Genomic DNA, 24,626 nt, shown 5'->3' with positions numbered 1-24,626 from the left:
CTGGATCAGCCTGTGTGAGTGAGGTCATCATTATATCCTGCTTTGTATCCACTGATGCTGTCATAGCTCCCTACTTTTAGATTCAACAAATCTTAAGACAAAGATGTTTATATACAATCAGACTTGAAAGTTTGAGAGTTCATTGCATAATATGAGAATGGTTGTCTATTTTAACCAAAAATGCTTGATTAATCAGAATTTGTACCTTTTTAATTGAAATAAAGTAGAATTATTTGAGTGTTTTGAGTGAATGCTTTCAAGGAGCAAAATAATACACACAGTATGCAGAAAAAATAAGTGAACACTTAATTCAGTGACTTACTATACATGAAGTTAAAGCAGACTCAGGTTGGTGAAGAATGTGAAGACCTGAAATGGTGTTCTGAGGTGAACAAACATAAATACAGTAATTGCAAGAGAGTTAATTAGTTACTCTTCTACATGTCCGGCATCATGGCTCCTAATAAGGAAGCATTAGTAGAGATGAGAAAAAAAAACTACTGAATGCTCATCGATCTGGACAGAGTTATAAGGTTAATTTTCAAAAAAACATTCAGACTCCATAAATCCACTGATAGGCTAATAGCATACAATTGGATGGTTTTGAAAACTATGCAAAAATTAAAAATGGTAAAAAATAATCTTTAAACAATGTCCAGAGATCTGGAAATTTCCCTTGCCGGCTTTGTGTAGTAATTATGCATTTTCTATACATGGATTTTGTGTCTTTGTTAGTTTTTGTCATGTAACCATGATCTGTTGAGATTTCTAACCAATTTTGTTTGTTTTCACAAAATTTATCTTTTATATTATTTCATTGTTTTGTTCATGTGATGTGGCAGACGTGTCACACAACCATGATTGGTATATTTGCATTGTAGGTGGTAGTTCCACTATAAATATGGCAGAGATTCCATGATTTAGTATCCCTCTCTTGGATAAATGTCAAAAAAATATAGTGGTGATTAGTTTGCAATTCAAGTACCCAAAGTACTGGTTTTGTTTTGGTTTTCTGATCTCCTTTTTGTGTTTGACTTTGACTTTCGGTTTGTCCCTGTGCTGTGTTCACTTTTGTTTCTTTTTGATCTTCCAGTATCTTCCTAATTATAATTCTAATTTTGTGTCATTATCTCCTGGTCTTTTCTTATAACACAAAATAATCCTTGGAGACCGTCTGTCATGAAACTCTGGAGTGGTGATACATAGATCAACAAAAATAACAGATTTGAACAGAAATATTACCTATAGACTCTACTATATAGCCTCTTCTGTCAAAAAGGAACAAAACTGCCTTTGTCCAAAGATTGTTAGACACCACCTAGGCAAGCCCAAAGAGATTTAGAAGTCTGATCTCTAGACAGACAAGTCCAAAATTTAACTAGTGTGGACAGTTGTAAAGACACTTGTAGATACCAAGGAAGTATTGGGACGCTTGCTGGATCACCCCTTTTAATCCTAAAGTAAATACAGTTAAATGGAACGTTTGATGGCATTTACAGGCACTTTAAACGACAGAAAAAGAGTCTTCGTCATGCTCTTTTAACAGAATTTAGCTCAATAGAGCCGATCATCTCTGGGAGTGCTGGACTGATTGCAGTTCGTTCGAGTCTGATATGAGAAGCCATTTTCTGGGGCAATGACTCTTTTATAGTCCACCAGCCGGCAGGGGTAAAGTCAATTGCCCTCAGTGGACTTCTACTTGCTGCTGTGGGTGACAAAAGAAACAACAATGAGTGCATCCCCTCTTACTTACCTCAAATAAACCTGGAAGGTGATCATCCAAAGTGCATGTGTCAAACTAGCCTACCACCCACAAAATCTTATCCCTACTGTCAAGCATGGTGGTGAGAGTGTCCTTGAGAAAGACTGCTTTTCTTACTCTGGTCTTCGACAACTTGACATCATTGATGAAATTATGAATTCTGACAAATACCCGGGAGAAAATATCTAGGAGAAAAATGCCGGGCCATCACTTTGAAAATTCAAACTGAGCACAATGTGGATGATTCAATAAGACAATGAATCTAAATATTCAAGTAAGTCCTATGCATTCCTGTTAGTCAACCGAAGAATTGCATAGGAAGAAGTGGTTCTGTGTCTTGGAATGTTCATGCCAAAGCCTTGACCTGGATCCTATCTAAATGCAATGGTAGGACCTGATGAGTGTTGTTAAAACAAGACATCCTTTAAATCTCACAGAGCTGGTAGAGTAAAGAGTAAAGGATATATCAGAGCCTGAAAATTGACTGTGAGAGGCAACTGTGCTAAAGGAGGACCTACAAGTTTTTATCGTATAAGAATTAGTTTACCTTTGTACACAAGAATGTCTGGCGATTTGTTAAATTTCACAGATTGATGATTTCAAACCCCTTTCATATGTGTGGAAAGTTTTTGTTTATTATATTTATTGTATAGTTTTGTTAAGCGTTCAGGATCATATAATATCTCAATAATATCCAAAATAATGATCTTACAGGGTTTGCACAATTTCAACCATGACTGTAAATGTGCCAGCCTATGTAGAAAATGTGTACCCATCTTTGTCAGGGTTGTTGACTTTTACAATATCATTGTCATTCTAAAAACTTGTCTTCTAGAGAGTCATCTAAGCACTGTATTGTTTTGCAAACATTTTTGATCTTGTCTGTTGTCTATAAAACAAAAATAAGGCCACCTTTTATGTGTCACATTGTGTTATGCAATCAAAAGCTACCGAGTTTATTGGTATCCTTACAAGTTGTATTGTTCCTGTGAAACTAACAATGAAGTTATGGAACTTTCTATTTTGAGGCAATGCTTCATAAAGAAATAAATGAGTATGCATTTCACTTTTTACATGAACGGATTCTCCTATATGAAATGTTGAGAATTCAGTTGCTTAGGTTAAAGTTCCACTTTTCATTAATAATTCTTTATAAAGTAATTTGGACATAGTATACATTAGTTTTGTAATATTTTACAGTTATTTATTTTACAATTTCAAATAAACTCCTTTCAACATAATTTTGTGTCTTCTTTAGAGCTTGCACTCGACAGCGAATGCTGAGTGGATCATTTGAGGGCCAGCCAGCCAAAGAGCGCTCAATTCTCAGTGTACAACATCACATCCGCCAGGAACGCAGGTACTCTGAACATCACTCACTCACAAAAAGGCAGAGATTTTAAATGTATCCTTTTATCTTATATTTATAGAATTAATTATAGGCCTCCAATGTGATGAAAGAGAGGGAGAATGATAGATTTCAGTGAAATCTGAAATGTCAAATCCATTAAAAAGAACTCTGCCATCAATTTGTGGTCCATGTTAAAGAAAGAGAGGTATAAAGGGGTACACTCTGTTCTGTGAGGATATGTTATTAGTCGTATAATTATGCAAATATAAAAAATTATCTGCACTTACTGCCTGGGTTTTATTATATCCTGCATAAAAACAGAATACAGTCTAAAAATACAGACATACTGTAACTGCAAAAAAGGACATTTGCAGATTAATAAATATTCATTTTGGAAATTTATTGGAATTTATTTTTCTATGTAAGAACTACACTTAAAGTTACGATACAATTTATGAAGCTACTACATACAGCATTTCATGTTTTAGTATATTATAACATTTGATTTTCATTATTCATTATACCAACACCCAACTGTGTAAGACACTTCGAGTTCATGTCTTATATTAATGTTACTTCTGATATGTCATATTAGAGGGTATACTGGTCAAACAGAACCACAAAACAAATGGCAAATTGAAATATGTGGCTTGCTTTTGAAGTCATGTTACTGTGCACCTTAGTGTAAATTTCAAGTAGATGCACAGCTAAGAACTCCCTATATGTTATTAATTATGTTGGACTGACGATAATTCATACCTTAAAAACTTACAGGAATAAAATGGTTTAAAGAAAATTGTCAGGCACATGATGAATCCCCATTTATTAGGCCTGCATCTGATTTATTCAGGGATTAACTAAATTATGATTACTCTAGGTCTCTGAGACATGGGTCCAATAGCCAGCGAATCAGTCGAGGGAAATCTCTAGAAACACTGACCCAGGATGTAAGTAACAGTATAAAGCGAATTCTTGTATAATTCATGTTGATTCTTTTATATTCTTTTCGTAGCTATATTTTGTGTAAGGAAAAAGCGAATACTGGTTCACCCATAATCATTAAACAATTTATTGATATGCATTTAAAACTGTGTATACCTTAGTTGTCTCTATGCTGTTGATTACTATTTGAGTTTTAAAGTAGGTGTTTTTATTTAGATCAGTAGCCCAAAAAGAAAAGGATAAACACATGCTGGGACTACTATCAAAAGCACAGTTCAAGTAATATTTATTTTCAATTATTACACAGATCTATGCATATTTATAGATCTTCTGAGTTTTCTATTATCAGGGAGACCTAAAGGAACATAAGAAAAGTTTTAATGAATGTAGTCCATTTAGCATCTACAAAGTAATCTCAAGTGGAGTTTTAAAGCTCCCCATGGCACTAATTTCAGCTGTATTGCAGGTAACACAGCTCAGCTTATGAAGAAATGTTTTCTAATATTTTTGTGAAATATACTTTTAAACAGTTTCCACTCATTTACTGAAGAGCTTATTTTTAAGTAATGGCTTGTATTAACCATACTTTTTCCTTGAATATTTTTAATGCTTATGCCATTACATTTTTTAGTCTGTCTTGCTTATGCTGATAAAATTGATTCCTTCCATCTCTCCTGGAGTCCCAAAATACCTCTAAGCATAAAGAATGTGTAGACAGCACTCTAAATGTAGTCTGAAATGTGCTTGTGTAGCTTAAGCGTAACCTTTGTTGACTTCCAATCCAGACACTATGATACATAACCCAGCAGTGTGTTATTTCTATGTACTGTCTGGTTGAAGGTAGTGATTAATACACCATGACTCCAACGGCTTTTTAGCTCAAGACCTCCTATTGTGTATGTATAACCAATAATTTTTCCTACTATTTGCCTGTGTGTAGTAACATTTTTTTGTCTACATTAATGTCTATTCTGGATCATCTTGAAAAATGTAACTCTGTCTGCTCATCCACATTGAATGATGGAAAATCTTATAGAGTATACATCTAAATAATTAATAAAAAAAACCAAAAAGGCATTCTTGTACTTCAACCCATAGTTTGAAATGCCATACCCTGATTTTTTTAAAACATAATTCTATTAATGAATATAATTAAGTCCTTTTTAGAACTGAAATTCTCTGTTTTTAAAATTGGCAATTTATCTTAATTCATATTGGTTGATGATTTGTCTATTAGCTTGTGCTCTCATGTTAAAAGACCTGATATTATCCTTCATGAGGAGTCTTTTCCAAAGCATTTGAAAGTCAACATAGGGAATGTGATATCAGATACTTTTGAAGCATACTTACAAATCTCAGGATCTTTTTAAATGAGTATCATTCATATCTAAATATGTGCTCACTTTCTATAGTGCACCTGCAATGAATAGGTGATTTTCTGTTTTTAATTACTGACTCCACTACATTACATAACATACAAGATCACTAACTGACCTGTTATTACAAGAGTCTGAATGGTCTTTTCTATTTTATGAAGCAACATTAACATTCAGCTCTTAGAAACTCGTAATACTTCTTAAATTTATATTGTGGTCACCAGGGGGCACACCAGCTCTTCAAACCTGACATAGACAGACACCAGGCACAAGTCCAGCAACACACACACTTTATTTTTCTGCTGGGTTAAACCCTTTCTTTCGTTCCCCAGCTGCATAGCACAGTGCACATGCACTTAGCACCGTGAAGCACAACAATGGCACTTTCTTTTCTTTTTCTTCTCTGTGTCTGTCACTCCTTCTAAACCCACTTCTCCTCCAGCAAGCTTCATCGTCCTCCTGGCAACTCTTGCTCCTCGAGTGATGTTAGGCGGTCCCTTTCATGCTGCACTTGGGAGCACTTCAGGTGGTTCATCAGCATTATCTGGAAATACTCCCAGGTGTGGTGGAAGCCCAAAGTAGTGCTCTGACAGTCATCCTTCATTAGGTCTCTTCTTCATATTAAAAGAACAGATAGTCTCCTTCACCAAACATGTTCATTCTGGAGAAGAAACTAAAGTGAACACACGACCAAGTCAGCGGCTGGGTTTAAATGTTCCCTGCATCAGCCATTGGACAACAGACATGTTACGTGGTGAGCCTACAAACTTTCAATGGTACCCAGCCGCGGACAACCAATTCAGTGCACACCACGCTTGGCAGATTGTCGGTTTGTCATAATCGTCAGAATATATTATAGTATTGACAGACACCCCCATGGCTCACAGTACAAGCTCCTGTGTAACAAAGTTATTTGGGTACCAAACACTGTCCAAAGATAGATGCAGCAAACCATAGTACATCAGTTCATCCATGAGGAATTGGCCTGCAGATGGTGTAGTGTGATCTACAGGCATCTCATAATTTTCTTCATACAGTATGCTGCTATTGAGACAGGTTTAGAGAAAGGACTGGCAAGATAAGTGTTATAATATCACAAAGACAAAAGGTGGAAGTTATATGTGCTTAGACTTCAAGAAAAATTATGCTTGGCATATTATTGTATGGTCAAGTTACTTATAACAGACAGCAACAGCAATCACTGTTCTAATGGTGTGCAATGCAGCAACAACGAAATGATCAGTTACAGGTAAAATTCCATTACAGTGAATATCTTTACAACAAAATGTTCATTACAACAAAGTATTTTTATGGTCCTAACAGGTTCCCCATATGACACGAGTCTATAGAAATCTCGTTACTACAAAATACATTCAGCAGATACTTACATTACAACGAAGTGCCCAAAAGACCTTGAAATGCCTGAATGAATCATCCACAGAGCAGTTAGTTCTGTGGTCGCAGCCCAGTTGTGCACAATGATCCCCAAACAGAAACACTGTAAAAAAAATTGTTTCTTTGAACTTTCCTCATACTGTTTTTTGCTGTTTTTGTTTTCTGTGGTTTTCAGTGATATCTTTTGCTTATTGCTCGTCAACATTTGAAAAACATCCATTGGAATTTAACTCATAGTCACCCTTCTATAGAAATGGCAGACGTGAAAAAACGACAACAGTTCATATTAGAAAAAAAAACTACATTTTTGCGGCTCTTGATTCCGGCAAAAAGACATTGCCAGTGAATTTGGAATTTCGCCTTCGACACTGTCAACTTTCTTGAAAGACTGAGCAAAAAAAGAAGAAAAATCTCGGGTATGCAAACTGCTGCATTTGAAGACGTTGAAAAAGCAGTTTTTATGTGGTTCAGTGATGCTCTTTCAAGAAACATTCATATTAATGCGCCACTCATTCAAGAAAATGTGAGGTTTTTAAACTCTCTTGGGACCTCCCCAAACTGGACAACACAACGAAGAGCGTCCCGAAGTGCAATCACCGTGTCTGTGGAAGACTGTTTATCCATTGCCAGGGCAACAGCAGGCGCACAGCTCTGCTGCATCTCTCCGCTGAAGCAAACAGTAAAGATCTCGATGGGTGACTAACCTGGCCATGACCCTGCCTGACTGCTGTCTGTGGTAGGAGAGTGGTAGATCACGCTACAATAAATAACCCTGCTGTTCCTGTTTCAAGCTGAATAAAGCTGGTTTTGCAAAAGTACTGACACTTAGCCTCGTGTTTTGGGGTGCAAGACAGGGACTTATAGCACGGTCTTTTAGGATTTGCTCTGTGGCATTTCGCTGCAGCATTGTGAGCCTGCTGTTGCCCTGCCCCGGCGGTGGACAAGCAATTTTCCACAGATGTGGCAATTGTGCTTTGGGACACACTTCGGCGTGTTGTCCCGTTGGGTGGGGGGTGGGTCCCAAAAGAGTTCAGAAACCTCACAATATGAAGAAGAAAAGGATTATTCGGCGTCTGATTGATAACTATGCTGCCCACAACATGCTTCCACATTTAGACAATGTTCGTGTTGAATACATCGCACCCAATTGCACAGCAGTGCTTCAGCCATTGGATTTGGGCAACATTCACACCCTAAAAGTGTATTATTGCAAGGAAATGCTGAGAAAAATTCTCGTCAACATAACTTGTAGGCAGGAGGAGATTAAAAGTAATGCGAAAGAAGCTATTGAAATGATTGCAAACGCCTGGACGCAAGTTAAAGAAAGTACTATAGTGACAAATACAGAATCTCATTACTACGAAATTTTCATTACAACAAAATATTTTTTAGGTCCCTGGCAGTTCGTTGTAATGGAATTTTACCTGTATTTTTGTTGTCCCCATGTGTTAGTCTGGTGGTTATCAGCCTGAAAGGAGATGTTGAATTTGTCACTAAAGATGACTCCTCTCCAGTTAATGGCAATCTAGAAGCCCAGCACCAATTAAGAAACCATGATTAGATAATGTTGTAGACACTATATGGTTTTTCACTTTACATATTATTTGGCCAGGGTTAAGAAAAACATGACATTTTTTATGCTATGCTCGACCAGGGCACATTGCTAATCTAGTATTAAGCACCGGCCCTTACATGGTTTTTCCTTTTATTTCGAGGCTCAAGTTGATTTCCTCAGAAGATTATAGGATTCAAATTTTGATTGCTTTTTGTGTGGCATCTCCCTTTATTTTTCTTTGTCTTTTTGTGACACCTATATCACAGTCCTGGGAGAGGATGATTTATTATGCTTAAATTGAATTTACATTCTGATCACTTCCATTTTACAGTTTTGAAATTTATCTTACATTTTTTAAACAATCCAGTTAAGACAATACAATTAATCCTGTAATAATTTATAATAGTAAATTCTATTGCCTAACCAAGACAGTCAAGACATATTAATAGATACCTTTGTTATAGTGCAAAATAAATGGATAAATTAATTGTTTTGGAATAAATAAAATATGAACAAGTCTAATATACATAATTTAAAAGATGCAAGCATCTAGGAGAAACAATAGTGCATGTGTAATACAGTTGTGAGAATGCTAGAAAAGCACAGCAGGTTTTTTGAAGGAAAATTAGTGACATGAGATTAATATTATTTACTGTTACTTGAACATATTTAACTGCATTGAACATTTTTTCAGAAATAAATCAAATTAAACAAAATGTCTATCTTCTGTTTGAGGTAATTTACCTAACAAAAGGTGTGTGTTTTATTACTGTGACAAAATCAAAAGAAAGCAAACAATTTATCCAGCTTTGTAAACATACATATACACTTGGTATAATGCTATGAGTAACTGTTTTTTTTAATTATGAATGATGCATGCTTAAAAAAACTAAAAAAACGTCAAAATGTTACATAATACAGATAAGAATTGATTTGCTTTGTTTATAGTGTTTAATATGCAGCTGCTTTATTATTATTTTTTGTTATCGTATTTACTAAATCTACCGCATATGGGTTGCCTGATTTACAGCACTCCAGCACTGTTAGGTATCGAAATGCTCAACGTGAGGATAGCGAGATCAAAATGATCCAGGAAAAGAAAGAACAAGCTGAGATGAAAAGGTACTGGCTTGTGTTCATTTGTCACATATGGCAAAGTACTATAATTTCTTATTAGATTTTAAGTAATAAAACTCCCATTTTATTTAAATGTATGTCATATTTTGAATGAAATAGTATTTGGGGAAAAGTAGAGGGAATTGTATTTAGATCAACATCTTCTCTGCTTCAGGAATCCGTTTTTGACTCTTGTTCTGGTTACTGTCTTTATGGAGTTTGCTTTTTATTTCTATCTCTATAAGCCTATGGACCCGCTCTATATATTCAAGTTTTCTCTATATATTCCTTTTTTCTTTAACTTTAACTTGGCAAGGTATGAATGCATATGGGTGGGCAATACAAAAGACTTTTTCTCATGTGTAGAGTTTGGTCTTGCCCATGAATGTTACAGAATAAATTAGAAAGATCCTTTTCACATTTTTATTATTGTCTGAAGTTGAGGATGTCATATTATATTCTAACCTGCTTAATCCAAGAGGGGTGGGGAGGCAGGGGGGCTGGAGACTATCCCAGCTAGCACAGAGCACAAAGCAAGTACAAACCACAGACAGGGCACCAGTCCATCTCACAGTGAACACACACACATCAATCACACACTAGGGCCAATTTAACATTGCACATTCTCCTAACCTGCATGTATTTGGATAGTGGGAGGAAACCGGAGTAGACTCCAGGCAGGGAGGTCCTGGGATGTAAACCCTGGTCTTCACTTATTTCAAAACAGCCCCAATACAAGAAACAACCCTGGATGGCAGTCCCCTCTGTCAATTCTGATGTGACTTATGTATTTTTTAGAAACAAGCTGTAATAAATGAAGATGTTCATGTACCCATACATTTAGCCAAGAAGAAACTTTTCTTCTTAAACTCTGCTTTAAACATGTATGGCTTATTTTGCAAGACAAATCTTTTTGCACTGACAGAAGAATCACATAGCCATATTTGAAGGAACAGTCTACTACATGCTAATTTTTCATTCTTGGCTACCTATTGTCTAAATACATTGTTAATCACTACATAACATTAACAGATAATTGTACTTGGCCCATACTTTTCGTTTATGGACAACTCTTATGATTTTTATTTTCTTTTTAACTCTGACAACCCATTAACTTGTAAAAAATATGTTCGGGAAATAAATAGTTGGGTGGGCGAATGGGAGGTTTTTACTCCCAAATTTAGTTAATTATAATTAGTTGTCTTTACTTCAAGAAAAAAACTACTGCAGATAAACAACTGGTAATTTAAATTAACAGGAATTTTTATTTCTGTTGAGATTCATGTCAGCAACAAATAAAGTAATTAAAGTTATTCAAGTATCTGCTCAGCATTTCATTTAGCCACCTACAATAGGTACACTCATAAACAAATGAATATGGTTTCTTTTTAAACTATAGTACTACATTTTATTTGTCATTTATGAGCATTTTTTCTGCCTTGTTTTAAAGAAAAGTACAGGAGGAAGAGCTGCGGGAAAATCACCCGTATTTTGATAAACCATTATTTATAGTGGGTCGAGAACACAGGTTCAGAAACTTCTGCAGACTGATAGTGCGAGCTCGTTTTAATGCGTAAGTATTCATCAAGAAAACTGGAGACATCTGTGTGTTGATTTTCTCAATTAAAATGTGATAATTGCCTTTTAAAAACAATTTTAAATCTGATATTGATTTCAATTAGTCCAAAATGAAATGAAATTGCATGTGTATTTATAGTTTCTAATTAGCAAGCAAGCGTTTTTGGATATGTGTTTATCGAAAATATACAGCATTAAATCTAGCATACTTTTAATATTTTCTCTAGTCTGGAATTAATTTTTGAATTCATTATTTGCACATTTTGCTAAAACAACAAACATTTAGCACATTATTGAAAGATTTGTAATAAATCCCAAGTTGGTAAAATTAAACTAATAACAAATTGTTTAATTGTGAATAGTTATTTTTATTTGCAATCATGAACATAATAAAAAATATTATTAGAATGTTTTAATCGCATCACATTTAAGTACAACAATGAAAAGAAATTTAATTAAAGTTTAACAATGTACACATTTTATTCATGTGAACAATATTGTTCTAAACCAATTCAACATGAAAACATTCAATCCAATCTTTTTAAATGTACATGTAAAGTGAACAACAATGCATATTTATTGACTTCTGTAGTTTTTGTCACTTCTTTTTTTTTTATTCAAAAATGTATTTAGTTGCCTGTTGTTTGTACACTTTTTCTCACACAGTACATCCCAATGAACCATCCACCAGTAATCTGCCTTCATACTGATATCCCAATGTCTTTAGCACCTTCTTTCTATGTCCTTGATATCCTGGTGGAATCTTTCACCCTGACCTTCACTCACCACTCCAAGATTTTCAGACAAAAATTCCAAATATGAATCCAAAAAGTGAACTTTGAGACACCTGTTGCAACACAGGTCCTTAAACTTAACTAATACAGTACACTTTTTTTACAATATCTTCACAGGTTTTGCTTGAAACATAGATTTTAATATTAGAAAATATTAAATTCAAACAAATTATAATTTAAAAATCTGTATTTAATTAATTAAAGTGTGAAAACAATTAAAAAAACTATATCTGACAGCAAAAAAAAAAATGTGTTTTGTGTTATTCTTGCAAGAAGTTTACATTTTCTTTCTTATTGTTTACAGCTCAAAGACAGACCCAATTACAGGAGCTGTCAAAAATACAAAATACCACCAGCTTTAGTAAGTATTTCGTATAAATTATTTTGATTTTATCTTTTTTAACAAATCTGCATGCATCCATCCATACAAGAAAAATACTCAAACAAAACTCTAAATGTGTTTTACATTTAAATCTACCTTCTGCTGAATTTGGTTACCTTCTGTTCTAAAGTAATCATGCAACAGCTCCCTGAAAACCTTACATATTTAACTATACATTAACAGGAAGCATCCATTATAAGTGAGGTTCAGATCATTAAATGAAGGATGCATTTTTATATCAAAAATACAAATGAGGCTGGGAATAGCATGATGATAAATACCAGCAAACACAAAAACCCATCCATCCATCCAGTATCCAACCGAACACAGGGTCACGGGGGTCTGCTGTAGCCAATCTCAGGGCACAAGGAAGGAACCAATCCCAGGCAGGGTGCCAGCCCACCGCAGGACACACACAAACACACCAGGGCCAATTTAGAATCGCCAATCCACCATGTCTTTGGGAGGAAACCGGAGCGCCCGGAGGAAACCCACGCAGACACGGGGAGAACATGCAGACTCCACGCAGGGAGGACCCGGGAAGCGAACCCAGGTTTCCCAACTACAAGGCAGCAGCGCTACCCACCGCGCCACCATGCCGCCCAACACAAAAAACACTTTATCATAAATGTTCTGGTGATCCTATCTGTAGGTGAGTTTTTAATATGCTTGCTCACTGTTTTAGTATCTTGGCTATGGCTTCATTGTGAAGACTATGATTCCATTACAATATTTGTTCAATTAGTTGTTTACTTTTAAGATACTAATTTGTATTTTGTTTCTATTACCAAAGACAACACTATATCTAACTAAATGCTTGTTTTAATGACATTCTAAATAAACAGAACTTCAAATATAAATAAGGCATATAAAAAATATAAAGTTTAAAATTAAACTTTACACAAGAAATTCAACTAAATTACAACTAACTTAATTACACAATTTGTATAAATAACTTTAAAATTATAATAATTACTCATTAAATATGTTTGGGGAATCATTAAATATACTTTCCTTTGGACTTTTCTTTTATAATGCTATTTCTGTTGCTGTACATGTTGATCCAGATCATTCCCTTAGATTGCAAATAGTGTTCCAGTTTTGAATTGCTACTGCGGGTTGGTTGTTGCAGCTTTCTGCCTTTACATTATATCCAGAAAAAGAGCTAGACAAATATGGAGAGACATGTAGTATTTGCACTAAAAGGTTCTAGGCAGCACACACCTCTCAATATTTCTGACAAAGATTGGTATTTCTAAGATGAGAAAGAAATCTAATTAACTGTAAATGGCAGGTGAAATCACAATGTGAACTTTGTTTAAATAAGTTTGTTGCATGAATTATCCAGGAACTATGGGGTCATGGTGATAGAATTTGAGAAACATTAGTTTCAAAAAATAGCTAGGTTAGAATTTGAATAGTCTTATTATCATAGAATTTTTTATGATATTGCACTAAGCATACTTTCTAGTTACTTCATATGTGAAATCAGTTTTTGTTTGTAAGTATAACACAGAGAAATACTGGAACAAGTTAATAGTGTCCTTTGTTTGACCCTGTGCTCCTCTCAAATAATTAGAAATACGACACTTTATAAAATATGAAACAAATGTATTTTTGTGATGGGAAGACTAACAGATTATTTATATTTTGTAAATACCTTATTATCAAATTATGCATAAACATCCCCAGATCTAAAGCTTTTATGGTTTGCAAATTTAAATATAATCAGACTAAAATATCAATAATCAGTACTTCTGTTTATACAAACACAAAAATTAAAATTTGTTGTGTATTTTGGGTGCTGATTAACGTGTATACACTGATTATTACTAACTGCAAACTCCACAAAGAGAAGGAAAAGGTGGTCCTCTCATGCTATAAGATACAATTTGTTTTTTATCCATCATATTCAGCTGTAAATATGTGTAATTGGTATGATCCTATATTCAGTGAAAAACTCTACACAAGAATACATTTCATGGAATTAAAGGGAATTATCAACACACTTAGTATAGCTCTGAGTCCTGGGGCTGGAGTAGAAATTATAATTTATGATAAGTGAGGCATTTTGATCTGTATGATGTAGTTGAACTTGGGTCTCTTCCTAATTTGCCTCCATATTTGTCAGCAATATTTTCCAACACTGGGCCAGCAAGATATCCTCTTTTTATGAATGGTTTTCATGGCTTCATAATAAAGTAGGGGGCTAATTGTAAAGATTTCCCCATGCAAAATTGTTTCAAGCCTAAATACAATGTAAATAAAAAAAAAAAAATTAACAAGTCAAATTAAACAACAATCATATATATATACTAGCAAAATACCCGCGCTTCGCAGCGGAGAAGTAGTGTGTTAAAGAGGTTATTAAAAAGAAAAGGAAACATTTTAAAAATAACGTAACATGATTGTTAATGTAATTGTGTTGTTATTGTTATGAGTGTTGCTGTCTTATATATATATAATATACACACACATAAACATAAATATACATATACATATATACATATCTACATATACACATATCTACATATACATATATATACATATATATATACATATACACATCCACATATATATATATATATATATATACACATATCAACATATATATATATATATATATATATACACAGATACAGTACATACACACACATATACATATATACATATACACATACATACACATACATATATATATATACACACATACATACATATACACACACACACACACACACACATATATATATATATATATATATATATATATATATATACACACACACAGACACATATACATATATATTTACATATCTACATATATACTGTATTTACATATCTACATATATACACATATCTACATATATATATACACATATATATACATATCTACACATATATATATATATATATAAATCTATCTAGACATACATACATACATACATTTACACATATATATATATACATATCTACATATATACTGTATATGTAATTGTGTTGTCATTGTTATGAGTGTTGCTGTCATATATATATATATATAATACACACACACACACATAAACATATATATATACACATATATACATATATATACATATTTACATATACACATACATATATATATATATATACACACATACATAGATACATACATACATATATACACACACAGACACATATATATATACATATATACAGTATATTTATATATCTACATATATATACATATCTACATATTTATATATATATATATATATATATATATATATATATATATACATATCTACATATATCTATATATCTACATATCTATATATATATATATCTACATATATACATATATATATATATATACATATCTACACATATACATATATATATATATATATACATATCTACACATATACATATATATATATATATATATATATATATATATATATATATACACATATCTACACACATATATATATATACATATCTACACACATATATATATATACATATCTACACACATATATATATATATATATATATATATATATATATATATATATATATACACACACACATATCTACACATATATATATATATATATATATATATATATATATATATATATATACACATATCTACATATATATATGAAAATACCCGCGCTTCGCAGCGGCGAAGTACTGCTTTAAAATTTTTATTAAGAAGAAAAGTAAACCTTTTTAAATTGAGGTAAAATATACCACTAACAATTTGTTAAGGATCTGTTTTTTGTGTAGCTGACTTCACACAGCCTGTTCGCTGTTTTATAAACAAACGTCATATAAGGTCTTCCTTCTTCGTTGCTTTGCCAACGAAAGCAGCCTTTTTATTTAATCCTGTTTTTACGATTGTTCTGTTTGTATACCAGTTTGTCAGTTCAGCACTCCAGTTGTAATATGACTCTTGAGAATGCAACGTATAGTTGTTCAGGAGAAAAGCAATCTTGCCTGAAATCAATGGCAACCTTTTGTAGGTCTATGAACTTAATTTAAACTTTAGGTTTACACGGTGCTTTGTTTACGAAGTACCTGCACTCATGAATATGTCTGTATGCGTCAGTCGCTCAAATCCCCGTGGTTCGCACCGGCGAAGTTCTGCTTTTAAATTTTTATTAAGAAGAAAAGAAAACCTTTTAAAATTGAGGTAAAATATACAAATAACAGTTTGCTAAGGATCTGTTTTTTTGTGAAGCTGCCTTCACTCGAGTGATCACTTCGAGCTTTAAGCCTGAGAAATCACCCCGTAAATGCACACGTTTAATTGCACATCTGTTAATATGTATGCTTACACAGTATTAAAAGACACTCAACAATTACAAAGTATTAAAAGACACTCAACAATTAATGTCATTTACCTTCGTTCCCGCGTTTGACTCGTGCTGTAAATCTCTTCCTTGTTTTCACTTCACGTGATTACGTAGGAGGCGTAATACGTGATGACGCGATACGTGACTCCGCCTCCTCCTTTAGAGTATATGGACAAAAAACAGGTTCCAGTTATGACCATTACGCATAGAATTTCGAAATGAAACCTGCCTAGCTTTTGTAAGTAAGCTGTAAGGAATGAGCCTGCCAAATTTCAGCCTTCCACCTACACGGGAAGTTGGAGAATTAGTGATGACTGAGTCAGTCAGTCAGTCAGTCAGTCAGTCAGTCAGTCAGTCAGTCAGTGAGTCAGTGAGGGCTTTGCCTTTTATTAATTAGTATATATATATATATATATATATATATATATATATATATATATATTTATATATATATATATATATATATATATATATACACACTGTATATATATAATAGAATGTCTGGTTTTATGTTCGCTTATGTAATCATACATCATTTGACTGATCTGAAAAAAATTTTGCTCTCTAGGTCCATAGAGAAAAGATGCAAAATTTTGACCCTGGGGGTCCTAGTGTTTTTTTTTTTCTTCCCCTATATGTTACAGTTTGCACACCAGTGCCACCTTCTAGCTAAGAACAGGTCAAGCATCCACACAGACTAAAGCCAGACTACCAGACTAAATGACCATAGCCTAATATTACTTAACCAGGCAGCACTGCATGCTTCTTCTACTGACTGTAATATAAAAAGAAGTATAATTTTTCAGGGTAGTGTTAGGTGAGGCTTGATTGAGAATGGAACCGCAGTGCAACACAAAGGAGAATCAAATAGTTGTTATTTAACTCCTACTTTGTCATCTTTTCTTCATAATTTAAGCACTATGAACTGTCCACCTTCAACTAAGAGGATGAGTCAGACATGACAGCACTCATGGTAAGCAATTACCAATTGGACCCATAAAGAACAAATTCTTGACTCACAAGAGACATTGGTAGAAATGCTGTGTTAATGATGATTGGACAGCTAGCAATAATAGCAGGGTCACCATTTAAAAAACAGAAACATTTGCTTTCTTTTCTTAACCCATTCTACAAATATTCCCAGGTAAAGCTGGGTGCTTTGACTAGCAAATAAATGTAGTGTGATATTGGCACTTGGTTGGCACCGACCCGACACAGACTGACAACAGAGGCATGTGTAAAACAAACAAAGAGATTTTTTGTTCTTCTCCTGTGGGGCACGTCTTCCCCGTGAAACCAATAGGCACAACACAGTCCCAAAATACAAAGAAAAACACCCCAAATCACACTCTTCTTTCCACTCCTCCCAGGTCATCGTTGTCGTCGTTGTTGTTGTCGTCATCCTTGTCGTCGTCGTCGTCCTCCTCCTCCTCCTCCTCCCGACTCTGGCGCCCTGAGTAGTGGCTGCAGGTTCCTCTTATAGCCCACCCGGAAGTGCTGCAGGTGCTTGTTGACCTACTTCTGGCTGCATTTCCGGGTGTGGCTGTGCTCCCGCCCAGACATGCTCGTCAAGCCATGCAGCTCTATGCAGCTCCTCCTGGCGGAGGCCACAGAGCCCAACCAAAATGAGCTCTGGTGTTCCATGAAAGTGGCCCTGACGCAACCCAGGGGGGCTGCCAACAAAGGTTCCGAGGAACGTAGCATGGCTTCCATTGCTGCTACCCCAGATCTAGTGACAAAGGGGCATCCTGGCTGGGCATGGATCCTGGCCATCTGCTACAATATACATAAATAAATTTTTTTGCAATGGTGTTCCAATAATGTTACAATTTACATATTTTACTGTTTTCTAACTAACATTTTATCTTCCTTGGTTTTTTGTAAAACATTTCAAGGGCCTCACAGTATGAGGAAGTAACAAACATTATACAATTGTTTATCACATAGGATCTGATCATTTATAATCTTACCCTATGCATTGTTGGGAAATCCCTCTCACAGTTCACAATGGAAATATGCAAATAAGTGTAATAAAAGCCAACTGGCTGAGGGATGAGTATAGCTTTCCCATTTTATCATCTTGAGAGGCTAGTTTAGACATGATGTGAAGCTGCTCCTCTCTCTAAAAGGTGCAATGAATAAAATTGCATGTGTAAGCATAACCATGTTTTTATACCTGACTTGATAATTTTCTGTTTCATTAGACTGCTGCTTCTAAAACCAAATATTTTTGGAGCATTCCTGACAATCAGCATCATAAGTGGATATCTTTTTTACATATCTTTAATTCTCCAGTTAGCAAGTGGTGCTTGAAGGAGGGCCACTAATGTAACACCATCGGACCTGATGCTTGTCTTAAAAATGTTCTGTGATAGTTTGCTGTTTATGCATTCACTGCTATTGCTAACTGAGGTGTACATACACTGAAAGCTCCTAATAAATGCAGATTTTCAGATCTTCTATTTAGGCTGTCCATTAAACTGTCCTGGTATTGATCTATGGCCTTTCACAATTTAAAAAAGAAGTAGAAGGGATTTTGGTGGGGTTTTTTTTTAAGAGAAAAAAATAAATTACCTATTTTCTGAATTGTATACAGATCTCCACTCTTGATTTCACTGCCTGGATGTTGCCCTTTTCTGCCCCTCTCCTCCTCATGCATAATATTAAAAGCCCCAAGACCTTCAGTGTCATCAAGGTCATGAAGTTTTGCCAAGAGTGGCCCTGGAGGCTGACAATCACCAGCATCTTTGATATCCTTGATGGCTTCAATTGTCATTGGGACCTGGGAAAAAAAAAGAATTCCACATGTAAATTTAATCATCTTTGATTGCTGTATAAATCATTAAATATTAAACAGCATAGAGAGTTATTCTGTATTTTATAGCAAGAAATTTGACATCTTCCTTCTGGAACAACTTTTATAAGAAAGTAAGGTGTGTCAGTACATCTGCCTGTATGTAGGCTGCTTATATGAAACAACAGGAATACAATAACCTTTTGTTATAGAGCACCGGATTATCTCCAATTCATCAGCTAATGCTGCTAGGACAGCATGTTTCTCTTAAGTTTTTAAATAACCAGGCGATTTGACAGTCACTCTGTGTCCTTCACCTCCCAAAATAACAATTTGTATCATGTGAACAGTAATAATCACATAAAATCTTTAATCATTGTAAATGAAATGCCAGTGCAGATAATCTTACCTTTACTTTCAGGTTTATCAGGCCCAATAATTCTGAAGCTGTTCTATGAAGAGCAGTTCTGTTTGCACTGCTTATGAAATAGAGGTGCAGCTGCTGTAGATGATCCCTAAAAAATGTTAAATAATAAACATCTGTGGATCCTTAAAGGCAACAGAAAGATGGTGAGCAGTGCATGGGGCCTTCCATGGAAGCATCATTTGTAACTATCTAGCAACTCCGTTATGGTGTCTTAATAAAAGGTAATAAAAGTCTGTGGCAAAACAAATTGCAATAGTGCACAATATAACCAGCCAAACACATTTACAGTTTTTTTCTGAATGGTAACACACAATATCTGAAACTACATATCATTTTATCAAAACATTTACATCTTGCAGGAGGAGCTTCAGAAAACATCTGATAAAATTTCCAAAATTTCATCATTGATCCTGCAAGACCTGCAGTTTACCCATTTTCTAACCTTCAGACAATATGGATGCAAAAATAGATATACAGTATGCATAGAAACATTGTTTAACTGATTAGTAATAAATTAAAAAATGAAGTTATTGTTTCCTTAAGTTTAGTAAAGTATTCACAGCCCGGTAACGGCTGGATTTAGAAGTGATGTGTAATAAATATGGTGCACCTGCTCATTTCTCACAAGATAGAGACATTTGAAATCTCCAGTAAGTGTTTCATGCTCAATAATTATAATTGAGCCAAATGTCACCATCACTAAGGGACCTGAAAACACAATAAAAAATATATTTTCTCTACTACCATAATAACAAATGAAAACATGTTAATGTAATGTAGGGGATACTAGAGGGCGCACCTGCTGGGAACTCCCTCATTCTGCTGGGTGACTTACGTGGGCAATGACAGTGAGACCTAGAAGGACGTGATTGAGAGGATTGGCCCCCCCCGATCTGAACCCGAGTGGTGTTTTGTTATTGGACTTCTGTGCTCATCACGGATTGTCCGTACCGAACACCATGTTCAGGCATAGGGGTGCACCTGGCACTAGGACACCCTAGGCCTCAGTTCAATGATCGACTTCTTGGTCATGTCATTGGACTTGTGGCCATATGTCCTGGACATTCGGGTTTAGAGAGGTGCAGAGCTGTCAACTGATCACCACCTGGTGGTGAGTTGGCTTCGATGGTGGGGGAGGATGCCAGTCAGGCCTGGTTGGCCCAAATGTATTGTGAGGGTCTGCTGGGAACGTCTGAGTCCCCTGTCAGAAGTAGCTTCAACTCCCACCTCCGGCAGAACTTCGACCACGTCCCGAGGGAGGCGGGGGACATTGAGTCTGAATGGGCCATGTTTCATGCCTCTATTGTTGAGGCAGTTGACTGGAGCTGTGGCCGTTAGGTGGTCGGTGTCTGTTGTGGTGGCAGTCCCCGAACTCGTTGGTGCACACTGGCGGTGAGGGATGCAGTCAAGCTGAAGAAGGAGTCCTACAGGACCCTTTTGTCCTGTGGGACTACAGAGGTGGCTAACAGGTACCGGCAGGCCAAGCGGAATGTGGCTCCGGTGGTTGCTGAGGCAAAAACTCAGGCAAGAGAGGAGTTTGGGAAGGCCATGGAGAACGAATTCTGGAATCTTCAAGGAGATTCTGGTCCACCATCCGGTGTCTCAGGAAGGGGAAGCAGTGCAGTGTCAACACTGTATATGGTGGGGATGGTGCACTGCTGACCTCGACTCGGGACATTGTGGGTCGGTGGGGGAAGTACTTCGAAGACCTCCTCAATCCTACTAACATGTCCTTCCAATGAGGAAGCAGAGTCTGGGGACTCGGAGGTGGGCTGTCCCATCTCTGGGACTGAGGTCACTGAGGTAGTCAAAAAACTCCTTGGTGGCAGGGCCCCGGGGGTGGATGAGATACGCCTGGAGTTCCACAAGGCTCTGGATGTTGTAGGACTGTCTTGGTTGACATGCCTTTGTAACATTGCATGGACATCAGGGTCTGGATTGGCAGACCGGGGTGGTGGTCCCCCTCTTTAAGAAGGGGGACCGGAGGGTGTGTTCCAGCTACAGAGGGATCACACTCCTCAGCCTCCCTGGAAAAGTCCATTCGGGGGTCCTGGAGAAGAGGGTCCGTCAGATAGTCGAACCTCGGATTCAGGAGGGGACAGTGTGGTTGTTGTCCTAGTCGTGGAACAGTGGACCAGCTCTACACCCTTGGCAGAGTCCGGGAGGGTGCATGGGAGTTTGCCCAACCAGTCTACATGTGTTTTATGGACTTGGAAAAGGAGTTTGACCGTGTCCCTCGGGGAATCCTGTGGGGGGTGCTCTGGGAGTATGGGGTACCGGACCCCCTGATAAGGGCTGTCTGGTCCCTGTACAACCGGTGTCAGAGCTTGGTCCGCATTGCCGGCAGTAAGTCGAACCGTTTCCGGTGAGAGTTGGACTCCACCAGGGCTGCCCTTTGTCACGAACTCGGACCCCCTCAACGTCCTGGCTAAAGTTATGAACAGAATTTCTAGGCGCAGCCTAGATACTCCCCGAGTTGGTGGGCTCAGGATTGGGTCACTGCTTTTTGCAGATGAAGTTGTCCTATTTGCTTCATCAGGCCGTGATCTTCAGCTCTCTCTGGATCGGTTAGCAGCCGAGTGTGAAGTGGCTGGGATGGGAATCAGCTAGGGGGAGCAGATATGCACAGGACAATGCCTCCCTGGAGTGCTAGAGGGCAGCCCCCTGGGTTGCTGTGGCTCCATGGATTCCCGCAGGGCATGATGGGAGTTGTAGTTCACTACAGCCCTGTTGGGTTCTGTTGGGGCTGCCAGGGGGAGCTGCAGAGCCCTATTTTGGGTTTCCACCCCATCCAGGAGCCAGAGGTGGAGGAAGAGGATGAAGCTTGCCGTAGGAAGAGTTGAGGCAGAAAAAGAGAGGAAATAAGAGAAAAGAAAGTGATGTGTTCCCCAGCTCCTTCTACCTGGTGTACAGTATCCCCTCATTATCCAAAAGACATTCATGATATTTAGCTGAACATATCACATAGAAGTAGTAATTTTCTGCATGTAAGGCATTATGTCTAAGAGCCAAAGGTAGATTTTTCTGGCCTGGAAACTGAAAAATCAACTCTTTTCCAATATTTTTATTTCTTTGAAAGATTAAACTATAAGTTTATGTGTAATGAGCAGAAAAAAACATTCTTATTATATTCAGTATGGTACATAGTAATTAATAATTAAGTTAAACACCACTTGAGCCACAGTAATATGGTATCTGCGGTGTTTCCCAAAAACGATCCATCTTAGCGATTAACGAGCAAATTTGAAATGCCTATATGTAATGCCCAAGCTACATTTTTGTTCATTTCTCAAAATCCTTCTTAAGCAGCTACTTTATGAGTGAATATAAAGTACTACTTTGTTAACCCCACTCCCCTGAAGTCTTCTACATAAAAACATCATAAGTCAATTGAAAATTAGTTGGTTGATAATATCATTATGTGTTTTAATTGTTGGTCATCCAGTGGAATGAAATGAATTTGTGAAAAGTAAAATAAACATAACATCATAATTTAATAGTCAAATATGATCAAGTGTATAAATAAATCCAAAATCACTCATGTATTTTTTCAATGATGGATACTTCTCATAAAATTAAAAAGGGCTTGTTCTTCTGTTACACAGTAGATCTGCAGCAGTCTTTCCTACAGAAAAGTGAGACAATACAGTGGAGAGAATAAATGTCTGCACGTGACCACCTATTTTACTCTATTTAAGATATTCAAACACCACCACTACAGCCTGGTGTCAATTTGTAAATTCTGTGTGTATATATTTAATTAATATAATCTGTTTTATTTCCACAATCATTAGATGAAGTACTTGCGGTGGGCTGGCGCCCTGCCCAGGGTTTGTTTCCTGCCTTGTGCCCTGTGTTGACTGGGATTGGCTCCAGCAGACCCCCGTGACCCTGTAGTTAGGATATAGCGGGTTGGATAATGGATGGATGGATGGATTAGATGAAATAAATACATTCCATTAAGCATTAAAATTTCCCATACTCCTTTGGATAGTGCATATATATAGTGAATAAACTGAATATAAGGCGATACATATAAACTACCTACTCAAAGACAGCAGCTGTGCATTTTCCATAAAGCCATATATGGCCATACCATGCTTTCCCAATGTTGCAGGTGTGATGATGTGCTGTATTGTATTGTATTGTTCTTCAGATGATGAGGATTAGTTACAAATGTCAACAAGTGTACAGATGGTATACTCGCTATCAACAAGTAGCACTCCACCACTAAACTTACTGTTTCTTGTCTTTTGACACACTGTAAAATCGACTTATTGAAGACATTATAGGGATGCCCAGGGTATTTTATCACAATATCTGTTATAAAGTCCATAGTGATTGCAAAATCATCTGTACATTTAGTGCAGAGAACCTTTACAGCAGATGTAATGTGGCTGTAAGAGGTTGAGTGTTTGGACGGGTATCTGTTATATCCCTCTGGATTAATTTAAGTAATACATAAGTTTTGGGTTTGTGAGCTGGTAGTCGGAGACACGTGGAGAATTCAACGAATGTTCTTTGGGTAGGCTTTGTTTACTGCAAATGTACTTTCTCTCTATCCAAGTATATCAACCTTTATTTCTGTCCTTCCACTTTTATTTCTTCCCACTTCTCTACATAACCAATTGCAACCTATAAAATGTCTCCATGAAAGTTAACTGAGCTGCAACATTAGAACACCAATTCTTCCAAACTTTTAAGTACCTAGAAATATTAACTTACAAATTTGTGATTATTTACAGTCTAAACTATTTAAATGAATTTAATAATTTAGTTATAAAATATCATACTGTAGATGCTTGATT

The 24,626-nt window shown here is 36.2% G+C and overlaps 1 protein-coding gene across 1 annotated transcript in view; it reads left to right on the top strand.

Moving 5' to 3' along the window:
* nalcn (sodium leak channel, non-selective) overlaps nt 1-24,626 on the top strand; it is an 898,297-nt gene that overhangs the window by 753,796 nt on the left and 119,875 nt on the right. Inside the window, exons 20-24 of the mRNA XM_051926631.1 lie at nt 3,021-3,122; nt 3,991-4,060; nt 9,412-9,503; nt 10,948-11,070; nt 12,174-12,230. Coding sequence (XP_051782591.1) covers nt 3,021-3,122; nt 3,991-4,060; nt 9,412-9,503; nt 10,948-11,070; nt 12,174-12,230 — 444 coding nt within the window. The remainder of the gene's footprint in view (nt 1-3,020; nt 3,123-3,990; nt 4,061-9,411; nt 9,504-10,947; nt 11,071-12,173; nt 12,231-24,626) is intronic.

Source organism: Erpetoichthys calabaricus, chromosome 4, assembly GCF_900747795.2.
Source record: "Erpetoichthys calabaricus chromosome 4, fErpCal1.3, whole genome shotgun sequence".
Lineage (NCBI taxonomy): Eukaryota > Metazoa > Chordata > Cladistia > Polypteriformes > Polypteridae > Erpetoichthys > Erpetoichthys calabaricus.
Note: the sequence above shows the minus strand (reverse complement) of the source record. Positions and strands in the feature narration are given on the sequence as shown.